Source organism: Gopherus flavomarginatus, chromosome 7, assembly GCF_025201925.1.
Source record: "Gopherus flavomarginatus isolate rGopFla2 chromosome 7, rGopFla2.mat.asm, whole genome shotgun sequence".
NCBI lineage: Eukaryota > Metazoa > Chordata > Testudines > Testudinidae > Gopherus > Gopherus flavomarginatus.
In genome coordinates this window covers 6146790-6163530 of record NC_066623.1, presented here as the reverse complement: position 1 = coordinate 6163530, position 16741 = coordinate 6146790, and the positions used below count along the sequence as shown (strand labels likewise).

The following is a 16741-nucleotide window of genomic DNA, read 5'->3' as shown; positions in this document are numbered from 1 at the left end:
TACCAAAGGAAGAAAGCCTGAGATTCCCATAAGCCAAACCATCCCTCCTCTTTCAAAAAGATCTTTAAGAGTTTACAGTTTGCCCAGTGTTTTCACTTCCAGACCTATCAGACGGACCATTTGTCTGTGGCCGCCTTCCTTTGCTTTACAGACCGGGCAATGTTATTTTGGAAACTCTCTCATTTCCTGGCTGTTCCACATGATCTAACTGCTCCTTTGCCCTATACCAGACCCACAATGTCACTTGTTAATTACAAAGAGTGGAAAACCCAGTGTTCCTTAAACGGCTACAGAATAGCCGGTGAGGCTGTTTTTTGCCAATGCATGACTGGGCCCCTCACACCTTGCCATCAAAGAAAGACTGAAAGCTAAAAGGTTATCCACCCGCCAATGCCAGGATGATCACAGTGGATCTTTAGACTATGCTTTTGGGGAAGGATGGGTATTATGTGGCACCGGGAATCTGTAGGGTAGTGGGTTATAAAATACAGTGGTTTGCTGGTAACTGAGACAGCGAGAAAATTAGATTCCCACAAATGCTTATCTTCTTATCAGAAAGGACGTAAGGCGGCGAGGAAGAGCGTGTCCTTGTGGTTGTTGTGAGGACTGGATGAAATGCTCTGCTCCTTTGATAAGCTAGCAAGGTTGTGGAATCCCGGAGCCGTCCCATTGTCCCGCAAGGCTAAGGCTCTGCTCGGGGTAGGGGGAGGCGGCGAATCAGGCTTGTGCTGCTCGCTCTGCTCTCACATAACATTAATCCTGCTGAATTCTTTGGGGATTTTATATTAACGTGCTCAGAATGCTGCCACGCTGCAGCATGTGTTAACGGCCACCTGGCACGAGCAGCTCTGTGCTCGGGGGAATCCTGCTGGTCAGCACACCCCCTCCGGGGCAGAAGGGGTTATGGAACAACGAGCCCTCCAAGTTCTGCTCCCTGGTGGCAGGAGGTGGGGGGAGGGGGTGGCAGAGAGCAAGCAGTGGGAGGACCTATGACTATGCTCCTTCACCACCTAAGGGCAGGTATTGCAGCTAAGGGGCTGTGACAGTGGGGGCTGAGCAGCCCCAGGCCCCCTCTCAGTCACAAATAAGCAAAGAAGAGGTTAAGCCCTGCCTGACCTGCTTTTCACACAGCCCATTGGCTCAGGCTACACGCGGGGCCAGGGAAAGACCCCAGTGCCCGGCAGGATCTGAAGTGCATGAGAAATGAGCGCCGGATGCCTGTCCAGGTCCAACTGGACAGGAGCACGCACCACCATTGGCAGGGTCTGTTCTCACTGGGCATGAACACCACACTCCTCTCTCTTGGGCCCTCCAGTGGTGCAGGATGAGTGCCAGCCCTGGGGAGAACGCACTGCTGCTGCCCACTCTGTGCCTACCCAGGCATTAGAAGATGCTAACCTCCGGTGCCTGCCAAGTTTAACACACAAAAACCCCCAAGCACATCGCTGTGTGATGCAATCCCACCCACCAAAGGGCTGGGAGGGTTTGTCTCCATAGCAAGCTGCTGTTACTGGCATCTGCACTGGGCACAGAGGCTGTTGCTGGAACCCACCAGGCTGAGCGCAGCGGGAAAATTATGGGGGCCGTAATGACAGGGTTTTGTTCTCACTATGAGATAATGGCAGGGGGAAGAGAGCAGTATCCTATGATAATGATCGCCCATAGCTAGACACATCCAGAGGCATTTCTCAAACCCCAAGGCAGATAGGGGCACGGGGACGGGCATCAGCCCTGGGACATCGGTTTGCTATTTGCTACAGTGAATTTGTCAGCTGCGTCCAGGCACCAATGACAAGTCTGTCATGTACCTGCCGCTCCCAGCAGACGCTCATTGAACCGATAGCAAGAAGTTTGCACGGTCTTGGGGAATCAAGGAGTTGTTCTCAGCTTCACTCACACACAGCATCTTAATCCCAATCCAGGCCTTATCTCCCACCCCCAACAAGCCTACTGGGATTTAAGGAATAAACTGGCTTCCGCTTGCCTGTGTTTTTAGCAAATGAGAGGCAGGCCTAAGGGGCAGAGGTTAATGGCATCTGGGGGGATTGTGAAGTGCTGCAGAAAGCTGGGTAGTCAGAGAGCCCTTGCACACAGGGCACCCCAGAGTGCTCTGTAAGACAGGCTGATACTTGGGCTGGCACATGTCACAGCCATGCTGTGCCCAACCACCACTCACCCACCCCCTTGTCCCTCTGAACCTGATTTATCCACAGGGGGAGGCTCCCACTTAATTTCTGATTAACTAGCGGTGCTCTGCACATGGCTTCCATGTGCGTCTGCAAACGGGGGCCCAAGGAGAGCTCCCAAGGGGCTGCCCAGCTCTCCATGAGCTGAGCACACAGGAACGAGTGCGTATGCTGTACCAAGCTACCAGCCACAGTGGCACATCAGGGTTATACAGCGACTGCCTTGGGTGAGCTCTGGGCAGCACTGAACCTGCCCACTGCCCCACTGGCATGGGGCACCGTGCCATCAGAACCACGGCACAGTTAAGCCCTTGCCGTGCCTAGCATATTTTGAGATCCACTGCTCTGCCATCGGTAGCGTAGATGGGACCCACAGGTGCATGGCTCGTCTGATGGTGGGCAAGAGCTTAGGACAAAGCTAGATGCCTCAATCCACACTGACGTTGACGGGAGCGAGGGTGCCAGCATCTCTGGGAAACACCATAGCAAAGACATGAGGGAAAATTCTCTGATTTATAGTGGGACAGTCAGTGATTTTCCTCTCCAAACACAGCAAGGCCGCAACGCCTGCTGGTTTGGCAGGGAGGGCTAGCTCCTTAAAGACTGCTGTTTCCACTGAACTACCACTGAGCAGAGCTGGTAGCTGTGCCTTCATGCCACACCATTCCCTTCACCTCCTTGCCAAGCTAATGCCAGACTTCTCCGCCCCCTCAATAAATAAATAAATAAATAAATTAGGCAACACATGTATGTTAAGACTGGCTGCTAAAATGAATGCCCAGCCGTGTCTGCCATACCTGGGCAAGAAGGAAATCCAAAGCAAAGAACATTGAGTCAATAAATAAAGCTAGTTAATGTGAACCCAACGGTGAGGTGAAGAAACTGGTGCATAACAGGCTGGAAATTCCAGAAGGCTAGGTTTCACCCACTCCGTTAATGTGGTTCCAATGCACATCCTGTGTAGTTCTTAGGAAAGATTCCATAAATACTAGCAGTGTTTGCATTTGATCATAGAATCAATCATAGAATCAGAAGATTAGTGTTGGAAGAGACGTCAGGAGGTCATCTAGTCCAACCCCCTGCTCAAAGCAGGACCAACCCCAACTAAATCATCCCAGCCAGGGCTTTGTCAAGCTGGGCCTTAAAAACCTCTAAGGATGGAAACTCCACTACCTCCTTAGGTAACCCATTCCAGTGCTCCTAGTGAAATACTGTTTCCTAATATCCAACCTTTACCTCCCCCATTGCAACTTGAGATCATTGTTCCGTCATCTGGTACCACTGAGAACAGTCGAGCTCCATCCTCTTTGGAACCCCCTTCAGGTAGTTGAAGGCTGCTATTAAATCCCCCCTCACTCTTCTCTTCTGTAGACTAAACAATCCCAGTTCCCTCAGTCTGTCCTCGTAAGTCATGTGCCCCTGCCCCTGATCATTTTCATTGCCCTTCGCTGGACTCTCTCTAATTTGTCCAACTCTCTTCTGTAGTGGGGGCCCCAAAACTGGACACAAATGATGAGGAAAGAAGAAGGGGGGGTGTTTAGTAAATAAAAATACAAGATGTGTCTCTTGCAGCCAAGGTAACATTCTGGGTGAAACAGTTAGGCCTGACGCTCAGGCTACATCTATATGGCAAAAAAAAAAAAACCCAACCAACCCCATGGCAGCAAGTCTCAGAGCCAAGCTCAACTGATCCAGTGTAGACAGTCAAGCTTGGGCCTGGGTTCTGACACCTTCCCCCCTCGCTGGGTTTCACAGCCCACTCTCCTGCCTGAGCAGGACTGGCTATACTGCTGCTTTTAGCCCTGGAAGATGAGCCCAAGTCAGCTGACCTGGGTTCTGAGACTTGCTGCTATCTGGGTTGGTCCTTTTGCTGTGCAGACATCCTCTCAGTGGCAGCAGAGCTAGAGGTGGACGTTAGGATGGCAAAAGTGGCTTTAACTCCTCTCTTCATGTCCCCAATTCTGGGACAGCTCTAAATTACACAGGCTACCCCTGGCCCCAAAGAAGTCAGACCAACACAGTGATTGCTGGAGTTCAGGAGTAATCTGGCCATGCCCACTTCCCCCGGGGAAGTTCCCCCTCACCATAGGTGGGGAGAGGGGTGATGCCCAGGCAGCTGTGCCAGCACCAAGACACCTAGAGATTCTCCTGCACTGAGGGAATCTTCAGCAAGGCAGATCAGCTGGGCTCTGGCTGCTGGAGCGGCACAACCCAGGAGGAATGGGGCAGGGATCTAGCCCTTTAGCTTGCTTGACATGTAGGTGCTTTATAGCATAACTTTAATGTCACATTAACATTAGGTTTCAGCATTTAGTTCCTATAGTCTTTTAAGAGGAAAAATTGGGCCTCCATATCAGAGACAAGCTCCTTAACAGAGGGCTTATAGCTTACAGCAGTTTAGCCACGGCTGTGGAATATCTTAGATCTGAGCTAACGTGCGCCAGAGAAAAGCCAGTGTTCTAAACCTCTCTAAACTTAGCGTGGTCACAACTCAACGGACAATGATCTAAATATGCATGCATGAAAATATCCATGTCTTAAAATTCTAAACGGATTGCCTTCAAACTTGAGTTGATTTTCCTTCCTTGAGGAAGGCTGTAAAACAAGCCAGTTTGATGTTTCCAGCTACAGACATTTGCCAGAGCCAAAAATAAGAACGTAAGAATGGCCATACCGGGTCAGTCCAAAGGTCCATCTAGCCCAGTATCCTGTCTTCCGACAGTGGCCAGTGCCAGGTGCCCCAGAGCGAATGAACAGAACAGGGAATTATCAAGTGATCCATCCCATTGCTCATTCCCAACTTCTGGCAAACAGAGGCTAGGGATACCATCCCTGCGCATCCTGGCTAATAGCCATTGATGGACCGATCCTCCATGAACGTATGTAGTTATTTTTTAAATCCAGTTATAGTCTTGGCCTTCAGAACATCCTCAGGCAAAGAGTTCCACAGGTTGACTGTGTGTTGTGTGAAGAAATACTTCCTTTGGTTTGTTTTAAATATCAGAACACATGGCAATCTATTACACCCACCCCCTAGCACCAAAGTTCATAGAACTCAAACGCAGTAGAACTCATTTTACTCAGAATTAGCTTTTGGTTGGAAATGACTGGAAAAATGTCAGCCCAAGAGGAATATCTTGGCAAGTGCCATCGGCATCTGAAAAAGGGCTTTTCGAATGGAAACTAGAGCTCAGCCTTAACTAGAGGGTCTGCTGCTGCTTAGAGTTATAATAAGGGTTAATTCAATGATGCTCACAGTGAGGCTGAACTAGGACAAACTCCCTTTGCCCCAGGAAGACTGATGTAGATGAGTAAAAGGGCACACTGTGCGACAGGACCAGGCACCATCCATGATCTATCCTAGCCACGGTGACCTTCTAATGATGTCAGGACTCAGCCACAGAGGCTGGAAGATGGTTCATAAGGGAGGTACTAATTGCCAATGATGCTAAATGCAGCCGGGAGGTAGCAGATAGTGGGAGGGGACAGACAGGTGGTGCTGGAGCAGGAATCACAAGGGCAATCTCAATTAAACAGCAGGTGGACACTAATGTGGGTTAAGCAGCAGCATGGGCTAGTAAATGGGACACTGGACTAGCAGCCAGGAGACCTGGGTTCTATTCCAGTCTCAGTCACTGACCTGCAGTGTGATTTTGAGTACGAGGTCTGTCTCTAAGCACATATATGTTCAGCACCGGGCCCTGATCTCAGCTGGGATCACTAGGTGCTACTGTAATATAACTGTTCCCTTGGGATAGAGGGAAAATGATATGTCCAAAGGATCCACTCAGCAAATCTTGTTCTTCTTCCACATTTCAAGCGACCCCCCCGCCCCACTGCAAAGTCTGACTATAACAAAGGTCCATTGAGACACTAACTCATGTGACTTATCACCTCATCAGCATTTGAACTCAGCTCTCCAGAGACATTACCTCAAGCCGACTGTAGCCAGCACACAAGGCTCAGTGCAAGTTCCCTAGAGAACAAGCAGCTTGGAGATCCTCTCCTAAGTAACAAGCAGTCTCCTATTTCTAAGAGCCCTACTTGTGCATCAGCCACCTCTCCTGGCTGAAGAAAACACCAGGCACCAGAACATGTATTTGAAAAGAGAAGCATCCCCTTCGTTTACTGCAAGGCCAGAGAGGGAGAGCACACCAGAACTCTCCATTTCAAGAGGGGAGTTTTACAAACTCTGGTTCAAGTAGATCATAGTCCTTTACTCTGAGGGTCCTGCCTCCTCCTTTCCAACATCTGGCAGGGTATCCGGGGTCAAATGACAGAGGGTGTCAACAGATCTGTACACAGGCCATCTTCTCTCTGAAGCCATCACATTAGCGCTCCTGCAAAAACAAGGACAAGGAGGGGAGTTATACTGGGGTGCCCCCTGCTGGTTAAACCTTAAAGGAAACTCAGCAACCTGACATCTAGTCAATTTCAAAATAGGAAAAGAGTTCCAGGTATTAACTCCCCCCGGGACCCTCCAGCCAGTGCATGTGGTTTCACAACTAGTATCCTCATTTTAAAGAAAAAATCCTCTCTCTTCTTGCTGTGTGCCATATACGCAGGAAGTGACTGGCTGTATGAGAAGCATTGCGTCAGATGTAAAGCAAACTACCTGAAAAGAGAGGAAAACATTTACTGTCCTCCAGCTACACTTATCTGAAGAGGTTCCTTGTAACAAGGGTAGACAAAGGATTTTCTAAGAGTGATTTTCAAGTAGCTGGTGGCCATTTAAACAGCAACAAATATAATGTACATGATCCAAGTCCATTCGCTATCCAGTGCTTCCAATTGTCAGAGCGCTACACTAAAGATAAGGGCCAGACTTTCAGAGGCAATGGGCACGTGCAGCTCCCATTGACTTCTGCAGGATGGGTCAGTGCCCAGCAATCTTGACAATTTATAGACTCATAGACTCTAGGACTGGAAGGGACCTCGAGAGGTCATCATGGCAGGACCAAATACTGTCTAGACCATCCCTGCCCATCTTTAACCCTTTAACTCTAAGCAAAGAGTCCTCCAGGGTGGATTGATTTCAATCAAGGCAATTTAAATCATGATTTAAATAACCAACTGGAAAGCCTCAATCTAAATAATGAAATCAACTTTTCCATTTGTCCTATAGGTGCATTCTCATTGGTTGATATAACCACTAATACATATTGATTTACAACTGAACAGACAGAGCCTTTACAATAGACTTGGTCCATCTTTTTGCTACCTAGGAGGGTACGCTATAATTATGTACATTTATTTAAGCAATTATATAAGTACACCTCTACCCCGATATAACGCTGTCCTCGGGAGTCAAAAAATCTTACCACATTATAGGTGAAACCGCATTATATCGAACTTGCTTTGATCTGCTGGTAAGCGCAGCCCCTCTTCTCCCCCCAAGAGCACTGCTTTGTGGTGTTATATCCAAATTCATGTTATATCGGGTCGTGTTATATTGGAGTAGAGGTGTAAATATTTTCAGATTCTTATTAGTTGTACATTTAGTATGTTAGAAGATGGTGAATGATGGGCAGGGCCATAAATATTCATAATTTGAGAACTTAGCTTCTCCCTACCTGAGCTCTGATTGGCTAACAGTGTGAGAGGGAGACTGAGTCATAAAAAGATTGAGTGACTTGCCCAAGACCATATAATGAGTCACCTGCAGAGCAACGAACTCAGGACTTCTTGGCTTCCTATTCTTTCCTGTTCATGGAATATTTCTTCAATGTTTTATGTTTAAAAACAGAGTCTGAGATTTCATAAATTTTTGTGTTACTCATTTTTTTTTACTAACAACATTTTCTTAAAACCAAGATCTTTCTTCAAACAACATTTTAGAAGAATTCAGGGCTTCTCTACATTAGCAAAGTTGCACTGATTTAATATCAGTTTTGTTAAACCCATTTAGTTCAAGCAATGCAAATCCCTAACACAGACACACACACAAACCAGTTTAATCCTCACTTCAATTGCTTTATCTTAATTCAGGAATTTACCAACACAAACTGGTTTAAATGTGTCTACATTAGGGATCTGCACTGCTTGAACAAGATAGATCTTAAATCTACTTCATTAAACTGGTGCAACTTTGCTAACGTAGACGAGCCCAGATGGACAGCTTGGCATATCCAAGGTACAGCACATGCAGTAACAATGCCAGCTTCCCCTCCCTACCTCACCCCACTTGTCTCTCAACCCTGCCCTGGAGAAACAACCTCTTCTGGCAGGAGGATAGTTCAGTCTGTGGCCTCTCCCCTAAAGGTCTTAGGGAGCACTCAAGCTGCAGTGAGGTCTTCTTGGCTATCTGCCCACTAGGAACTGGACTGAAACCCACAAGAAACCAGACTGAAACCCACTGTCTTCCTTCACAGTATCCACTAAACTGTTACTAGTTTAGGGCTCCATCTTCTGCACCCTCATGTATTCAAGTCCTCAGCTAGGTTAAAAAACTGACTTGAGGTTGGCGCCTCTTTAGTTAACGAGCAATCTCCTGAGCCATTGTCTCTCTGGGTCTGTGTCCTACTCCCTTTTAGTGCTACTGAGACACCGGGGACCTTGTTGGCTGGGTTGTTTTGTGTTGTTCAGTGTTTGTTTTCATTGATGGCACTTTCCAGTAGAGCGCAGATTCTGCTGGGAATGGTGCTAGGCTGGTGTTCTTCCACCTCCCCAGAGAAAGTAGCCCAAACCATTAAAAGTCCCATGAAATTCAAACTATTTCCTTTTCTGCTTGTTCTCACCAAAGTAGTGTTCAGCATTACTTGGGCTTAGTAGCAGATAAGGCCCAGGGCCCTGTAGGGAAAAGGGGCTGGTTTCTGACAGCACTAAAAGCGAGACCCAGCCATGTCTCTAAGCACTAGAGGCAAAGACGGGATTCTCTGAGATTGCTGGAACCGGCTCAATTTGCCTTCCCCTCTTTCATGTGGCCTACTGGATAGGGCACTGGTGCTAGGAATCCAGAGAGTGCTGTTCTATTCCTGGTTCTGCTGGGTGACCTTGGACAAGTCACATCCCCTCCTTGTGCCTCAGATTCTCCATCTGTAAAATGTGGTTAGTGATACTCGCCTCTTTTGTCAAGTACCCTGAGATCTACAGATGAGAAGGGCTCTGCGAGTGCACGGCATTATTCTCTCTGAGCAGAGACTCAAGGGAGAAGGATCCGGCCTAGTCAGGCTTCTCCGGTTCCTGCTCCAGGGGCAGAAAAGTTGGCTGCAAAAGGCATCCTTTAACCAGGGGAGAAAGTCTAGTCAGCCCAGGAGAATGCCAGATTCCCTGGCCATTCCCCGTCACTTATGACATGCTGGCATAGAGGAGGGTGTCTCTCGGAATGAGGGGCCATGTCTAATACTAAGGCAGAAGGGACCATCAGGGGGAGGAGAGAGTCCCTCTCAGCCTCTCCCTCCCCCTATACACACACACCGTTTGGTCATCTCGGGGTGGGAAAGGGAAGGAGCCATCCTCTGGCTTCCCTCAACATCCTGCTGGAGCAGAGCCTGGGGACACGCAACCCCCACAAACTCTCCCTCTGAGAGATCACACGTGGCTGCTGAAGAAGCAATGGTGATGCGACCACAACGGGACAATTGCTAGAACCAAAGCTCATATTTGCAGCCAGTCAACATGGTGGAGGGAAGCAGACAGGTTTCCAAATGTAAAGTCTGTGTAAGGTTCTCCCAGGAAACAGCGACTGTTCTTTAACATTCCTCACCCCGGCCCTACACACGCACCGCTGTGGGAGCGGCAGCTCTGCATTCAGAGGGGCCAGTCTGTAGGCTTCCGGCCATGCTGACTGTGAATGCTCCCACCTCAGCTCGAGATCCCGCCTCGGATGGGGCAAAGGGCTGGCAGGGCCGGCTCCAGGTTTTTTGCCGCCCCAAGCAGTGAAGAGCAAGGAAAAAGAAAAGCTGCGATGGGCGGCTGATCTACTGCGCTGCTTTATTCTTCGGCAGCTGGTCCTTCCCTCCAAGAGGGACTGAGGGACCCGCCGCCGAAGACCCAGACGTGCCGCCCCTTTCCATTGGCCGCCCCAAGCACCTGCTTCCTGCACTGGTGCCTTGAGCCAGCCCTGGGGGCTGGTGCCTCATGGCAAGGAGGGCAGGCGAGTGGGATGTTACGGTGGTTTTAGCTCCCGTGCCACAACTGAGCACCGGCCAAACTTTCCTTATGTGCCAATCTCGACACTGGCCGTGACTCCCCAAGTCCCATCTCATTGGCATCACAGTTCAGCCTGCCGCCCAGCTCTTCACGCTGCAACGTGCCCAAACCCTGCCGCTACTGCATTGTCAGGGCTGCCCTGACCCAACATCACTTCACATGGGACCCTGGGCAGAGTGGGTGAGCTCAGGGTTCCTCCCCAGTGTCTTGCATCCACTAGCTGTGTAAGGAAAGCCCCTTGGCAGCAGACTGACCTCCTGTGGGGTGTGGAGAAAGCCTGACCCTCCGACCCATCGGCTAGGGGGTTATTTCTCCCCCAGGTAGGAGGTGCTTTTCCCAGTTTTCTTCAGCGTGGCCAGCAAGGTGTCGACGCTGTGCTCCGAATCGATGCACACTTTCTTGTTGGGCAGGTCGATCTCAAACTGGACACCTGGGGGAGGGGAAAAGATACCCCACGTGTGAGAGGAACCAGCCGTGCAGCCTCCAACCAGAGCACCCACCATAGCCTCCCCCCGCAACTCTTCCCCCCTGTAATGGATGGGGTAGCGCTGATGCACTGAGTATCCCATTGAGAACCAGGTGAGCAGCCTAAAAAAATAAACAAGACTCGGGTAGTGTGTGCCCATTCTTGCTCTGATGCAAACTCAGACATCACCCAACCACTGCTCCTGCTCGGACGTGCCATCCTGCCCCACGGGTACAGGCCCCCAACCATGCAGCTTCTCATGCCGCTAACTCAGCCTTTTAACTTCACTGCAACCTCAGGAGAGGGCATGAATACCCCTCTACTGCATTTCTTTAGCCTCTTTCCTCCACAGGTCTCAGAGCGCTTTGTGGGGCTCCTTCCTCACAACCTCAGCCCATGGGAGGAAGGTACAGCCTATCTTATTAGCCCTCTTTCACAGAGGGGGGAACTGAGGCCCAGGGACCTTGTGTGACATTCTCCAGGGTCAGACAGCAAGTCAGGAGCTTCTCAGCCTATGCCTCCAACCACCAGAAGTCCTCATCCCCTTGGTTTAAAGAGACAATCCTTAGAAGTGCTACTGGTGAGGAAAGTGCTGAGAAGCAGGCCAAGGGTGCAGGGATTCAGGATTGAGCTGAGAGACAGGAATTTAGTTTCCAGTGGCCCCTCTGTCTGCTGGGGTTTGAAAACACAGAAGCTCAAGGCACACCGTTAACTAGAAAAACTACCCCTGGGATACATGGAGTACATCGCACAGAGCGGGGCAGTCAAAGGATATTCTGTTAACACAGGTTTTGTGCGCCTCCTGCTGGCATGTCAACATATTACCACCACCAGACAAAAGTATTACCGTGACCTATCCACTTCAGAGCTCACCTGCTGCCTCCCGCCTGGCCCTTCCCCTCCAAGGGCAGCACAGTCTATGGCCTCCAGAGCAGCACGCAGTTCTCCAACGAGAGGTTAAGCAGCAAGGCTGGACTGATTCAGTGCTAGCACTGCCAGCCTGTTGGGAAAAGGCATTTTCCTGATCTCTTCCTGATGCAGCAGGGCCACACAGGGTGAGGGTGGGAGAGGCATCCATGTGAAACCAGAACTGGCATGAGCCACCAGCACGGGGTGCATTTCCATTCATTCAGAGCACTCTGAGATTTTTTTGCCCTGTTAATTATTGTTCCACCTGCCACGCTGCTGGGGAGCGGCCATCTGGTTATCTGGGAACCCCAGCGTGGCTTTCTTGGTAAATACAGCTCAGCAGACACCAGCTTCAATATATTTTATTTTTGAAGTCTATAATAAATAAAAGTTCAGCTCCAGCAGGCCAATTGGAGGGCCGAGCATTCTGAAACTTGGGCTAACCCACTCTCAGTCAAGCTGAACAAAGCTGGGCTTTCCATGAGGAGTCGCTCCTCTACTGGGCAGGGAAGGCAGCTGCCAACATACCCACCCCGGGCCGACTCCACTCCTCTGTAACACAGATGGGGGCTGGGGGCTGTCATTTGGAAGAGGTGGTAAAAGCAGCTGAACGGGAAAGTGCAGGCTCCTTGATCAGTGGCGGGAAAGGTCGGCCTGTTTCTCCATAGCCACTGCAGTGATGGGCTCCCTGTGCTTGTTCTGGAGCTGGCAATATCCCTCAGGGGAATCACAACAGCTCTCCCTATAGCAGCAGTGCACGGGGAGGAGTATGCTAGATGCACCAGGCCTCTGCTCCTTCTGCTTTCAGGGCCTGGTCCAAAGCCCAACGGAGTCGGCTGAAAGACTCCCAGGGATGTCAGCGGGTTTTGGTGGAGGCCTTGCCCTGAAAGGAGAATAGAAACTGCTGCAGTCTGTTGACTGCAACTTCCTGCAGTTACAAGATAGCTCTGAGCAACTTTCCTCCCCCATCTCAGCAATGGTCACAGAGTCCAATTAGACATCTTGCCACTGCAGATCAATAATTAGTTACTGACTAACCAGTTGCAGCAGGGGCTCCCACAGGAAGGGGGTGGGCGGCTTTCAAGGAGTGGCTTGACCCCAAGTTCATCTGCAGGGGGAGGGCAGGACTGAGTTTGGAACAGGCAGCCTTCCAGCCCCAAACTGCTCCTCTGTGAACGTGGTTGGGCAACACTGTGCTAAGCCGACTGCAATGTCGGCCAAAGTCCTTTCTGCTTCTCTTTGCCAGGAGTCTTTCCCCAGGCCCGGGCAGGCAAGTGCCTTGAGAACGGGCATGAGAGGCCCCATCCTCAGTCTACAAAGGAAGAAGGGTCTGGCTCTGAAATAGCCAGAAGGGGTGGGGCAGGGTGGATTTTAAAAAGGAATGGGCACGTCGTGTTTTAGACGTCGCTCGCCTCTCTGCCAAGGATGCCCAGAAAGACGTTGCTTAAGCCCCCTGCAGGGGCTCTGTCCCTTGCTGTCTCTTACAGGTGCAGCATTAATGCCACTGCATTCCCCTGCTTCATGCCCCTTCTCCTGGCTGCCCAGAAATGCTACTTTGCCCAGGCAAGTTTCCCTCAGCAGAAGATCACCTGGCAGACTCTTGTCTGTTGCCAGGAATGCAACTGATCAGTGACAGAAGGGCCCCAACTGGGCCGGAGGTGCCAGCCCCAAGGTGTTCAGGTAGCAGCAAGAGTAGCCTGAACATTCCCCAGACCCAGTCCTGAAATGGTGCCACACATGGCGAAGAGCAAACCGAACACTAGGAACAAAAGCGGGAGCTGGTTTTGCAGAGAGGGGAGCAGGTGAAGGCTCTAAGTGAGGACCCAGTTCTTTAGGGAAGTAATTTATAACATACAGGGTGAAATCTCAGCTCTATTAAAGTCAACGGCAAAACTCTCCTGGGGTTCAGCAGGGCCAAGATTTCATGGTCCTTCATCCAGGCCAGACAATCCACACTTTGCCTTGACAGGGGCTTGTGCTGGCTATGTCACCTGCCAACAGAGCAGCTCCCTGTTGGTGGAGGGCATCATCTGGCATGCCAGAGCTTCCAGGACAAATGCCACGGCGGGCCAGTCCAAAGCAATACTCCTCTCCCGGGGGGCTGCACTGTCTCTTACCAAAGGAGGAGTCAGCATAATGAGGCCTTCCCTCCCATGTAGGATTGAGAACTACCCTCAGCCATGGGTTACTTTGCCAGGACACAGTGACCCCAGTGATGCTCACGTTAACTCCACATACAGTGCTAGGCAAGCAACAGCTGTGACCACGGAGATATGGGGAAGGAAAGATGCCTCTGCAAATAGCAGCCACTATCCATAGGTACTGGACATTGCAATTGGCCGGTTAATGTCCCAGACACAATGATAACAACACAAACTCTCAGTGTTTGGGCCAGAATGGTTCTTCTGATGCAAGGGCTGCCATGTGCCAATCATCAGCTGGAGGCGGGGTCAGTCTGAGTGAGGCACTTGACTACAGTTTCCATTTCACTGCCATAGGAGCTGTTGGTCCCTTAAGGCTAGCATGGAAACTCCCACATCCATGAAAGCTGTTTGTTGATCCCCGTGCAATTCTCCACCTGGCTCAGAGCAGTGCCACTCACCTCCCAGCTTGTTGAGAACGCGTGTGACCGCGTTGGAGCAGCCTTCACAGGTCATGTCCACGGAGAACTCGTGCTTCTGAAATAAGGAAGAGAACAGATTGGAGACAACCAGGAGCCCATCTTGCTTTGTCAGCAATGATCCCAATACACTGGCCTGGGACCTCAGGAGAGCTGAGTTTGAAACCCTTATAACGTCACATACAAAAGGTGCTCTCACCCCAATCCTACCAGGCACGGATCGTAATCCAAACACTGCAAACGTAGTCTGGCATAAAACCAAGCTTTCTGCAAACTCCAGCATATCTAGTTACTTGATCTCATTGCTCCCTTGTGCTTCACAACCTGTCTGTAATCCCCTGCTATGTTCTCTTAGACTCTTCGCTCTCTGAGACAGGGGCTCTCTTTTTCTTATGCTGGCCTCGTGTAATAGGATCCTTGTCCATAGTTGTGGCACCTACACACCCCACTGCAATACAAACAATACTACTGTACCTTGAAAACATGATTAAAGGGACATGACTGGCACATTTTTTAAAAAAACAAATATTTTTAATTATGATCCTAGCTGCTACTCAGAGATATTCTATCGGTAACATACAATATATTTGCCTGTGTTATTAATGAACATATTCAGTTATTACAACTGAAAGAATCCTACATTTCTTTTTTCGCACTAACGCTGCATGTTCGCTGTTTAGATAATAAAACCAATTGCCTTCATTTCACTGCTGCTTCAAGGCCATGGGCTCCTTGACCCTAGAAAGTTAGGTTGACCCAGTTACATCATTCAGGGGTGTGAAAAATCCAAATGCCATGAGCAACATAGTTAAGCTGACCTACATCCCGTGTGGACAGTGCTAGGTCAACAGAAGATGTCTTCTGCCAACTTAGTTGCTGCCTATTAGCTACCCTGACAGGAGAACCTTTCCCTTTGGTGTGGGTAGTGTCCACACTGAAGTGCTGCAGCCGTAGCATTTTAAGTACAGTCAAGCCCTTAGTCAGTTTCTGTCCCCCTCCCACGGCATTTGAGTTCCTAAGGCTCCAAGGGAAAGTTTTCATCCAGAAAGACAACAATTATTTTTTGTTCTCGCTCACATTTTAAAAATTCATTAAGGTCAGTTTGATTTTGAGAGAATTTTCCCAAAATGAAAAACTTTGGAAAATCCCTCCCCTTCCGTTAAACTGGGTGCAAACATCTGCATGGCAGCAAGAGGTATAAATAAGGGGCATCGTGGACCAAGCCCTCCATTGGGCCAGGCGTTGTACAATTCCTGCCCTGAGGAACTTACAATCTTTGCAAGCCAAAAAGAGAAGACATGATACAGGCAGACAGGGAGCAGAAGGAATCAATGAGAACATTGCTCAGCAGGATGACAATACCCCAGCAGCCTGACCCTCAGGCATTTCCTAGCCTCTGCAGCAAAAGAGAACGTCAAGGGTTGGTTTGGAGGGGAAGTTTTGTGGCTGTTTGGCTTCTCCCAAGCGTAAGGATAAGGATCCCCCACGAGTAAGAAAACCAGGTGCCATTAACCTGTGCTGAGGACTATCTCCCAGAGGCCCCCCAGCCCCAGAGGCCCGGGCGTGTCCCCACTGTAGCTACTAGTAACAAGTTATCTGGTTTTCAGGCAAACGCCCGGCCTGAACCGATTCCCCTCGGTCCCTGCTGGGCACAGCATCCACTGGCCCGGGCCCACCCAGGTTTGGGGGAAGCCTGGATCCGCCTCTGGACTCCGTATCCGGACCAACCCCCAGCGGGACGAACCCCGGCAGGCTTCGGGCGAATTCGGATCAGGCCCCTCCCCGGCCGGTGGGAATCCAGGCCGGAAAGGGCCCGGGGGCTGGGGGGATGCTCCACCCCTCCGGCAATGGGCACCCGGGGAGGCGGGGGGCGTCCCAGCTGCACCCCACGAGCAGCCGCCGGGTTCGCGCCCCAGCGCCGGGGCAGTCCCGGGCCTGCAGCAGCGAGCGGCCGGCGCACCCACCGGCATGGCAGCGGCGGGCGGTGCTGCTCCTCTCCCGGCTCCGGGCGGACTGAGGCTCAGGCCGCCGGGACGTGCAGCGCCGCCGCCGCCTCCTCCCCCCGGGGCGGGCTGCTCCCGGCCCGTGCACGCCTCCCTCTGGGCCGCGGTGCTCGCTCGGCTCCCGGCCCCGGCCCCGTCCCTGCAGCTGGCGCCGCCCTGCCTGGCTCCTGCACCAGCCGCCCCGAGAGCTCCGGGGCTGCCGGGCGGTGTCACGGGCTAGGAGGCAAGGGGGACAAGTGACCCCCGGCCTGGCTTGGCCTCCCCTCCCCTCCCCTCCCCGGAGCTATATGCTCCATTACCCCCGCCCCCCAGGATTAATACAATCCCCTATGGAGCTGTCTGGGGTGACACAATCCCCCCCTCCATTTTTCCCCTGTAATGATGCCCCCTGGCTGAACCCCACAGA

At 51.0% G+C, this 16741-nt stretch overlaps 1 protein-coding gene across 1 annotated transcript; it reads right to left on the bottom strand.

Moving 5' to 3' along the window:
- Positions 1 to 6281: 6281 nt before the first annotated feature.
- ATOX1 (antioxidant 1 copper chaperone) lies at positions 6282 to 16452 on the bottom strand. The gene is made up of 4 exons (XM_050961650.1): positions 16297 to 16452; positions 14315 to 14390; positions 10592 to 10767; positions 6282 to 6526 (listed from the first exon to the last, which is right to left on the bottom strand). Exons 1-3 carry the CDS (start codon positions 16300 to 16302, stop codon positions 10643 to 10645), a joined length of 207 nt encoding a protein of 68 aa, XP_050817607.1. The 5' UTR covers positions 16303 to 16452; the 3' UTR covers positions 6282 to 6526; positions 10592 to 10642.
- Positions 16453 to 16741: the final 289 nt, after the last annotated feature.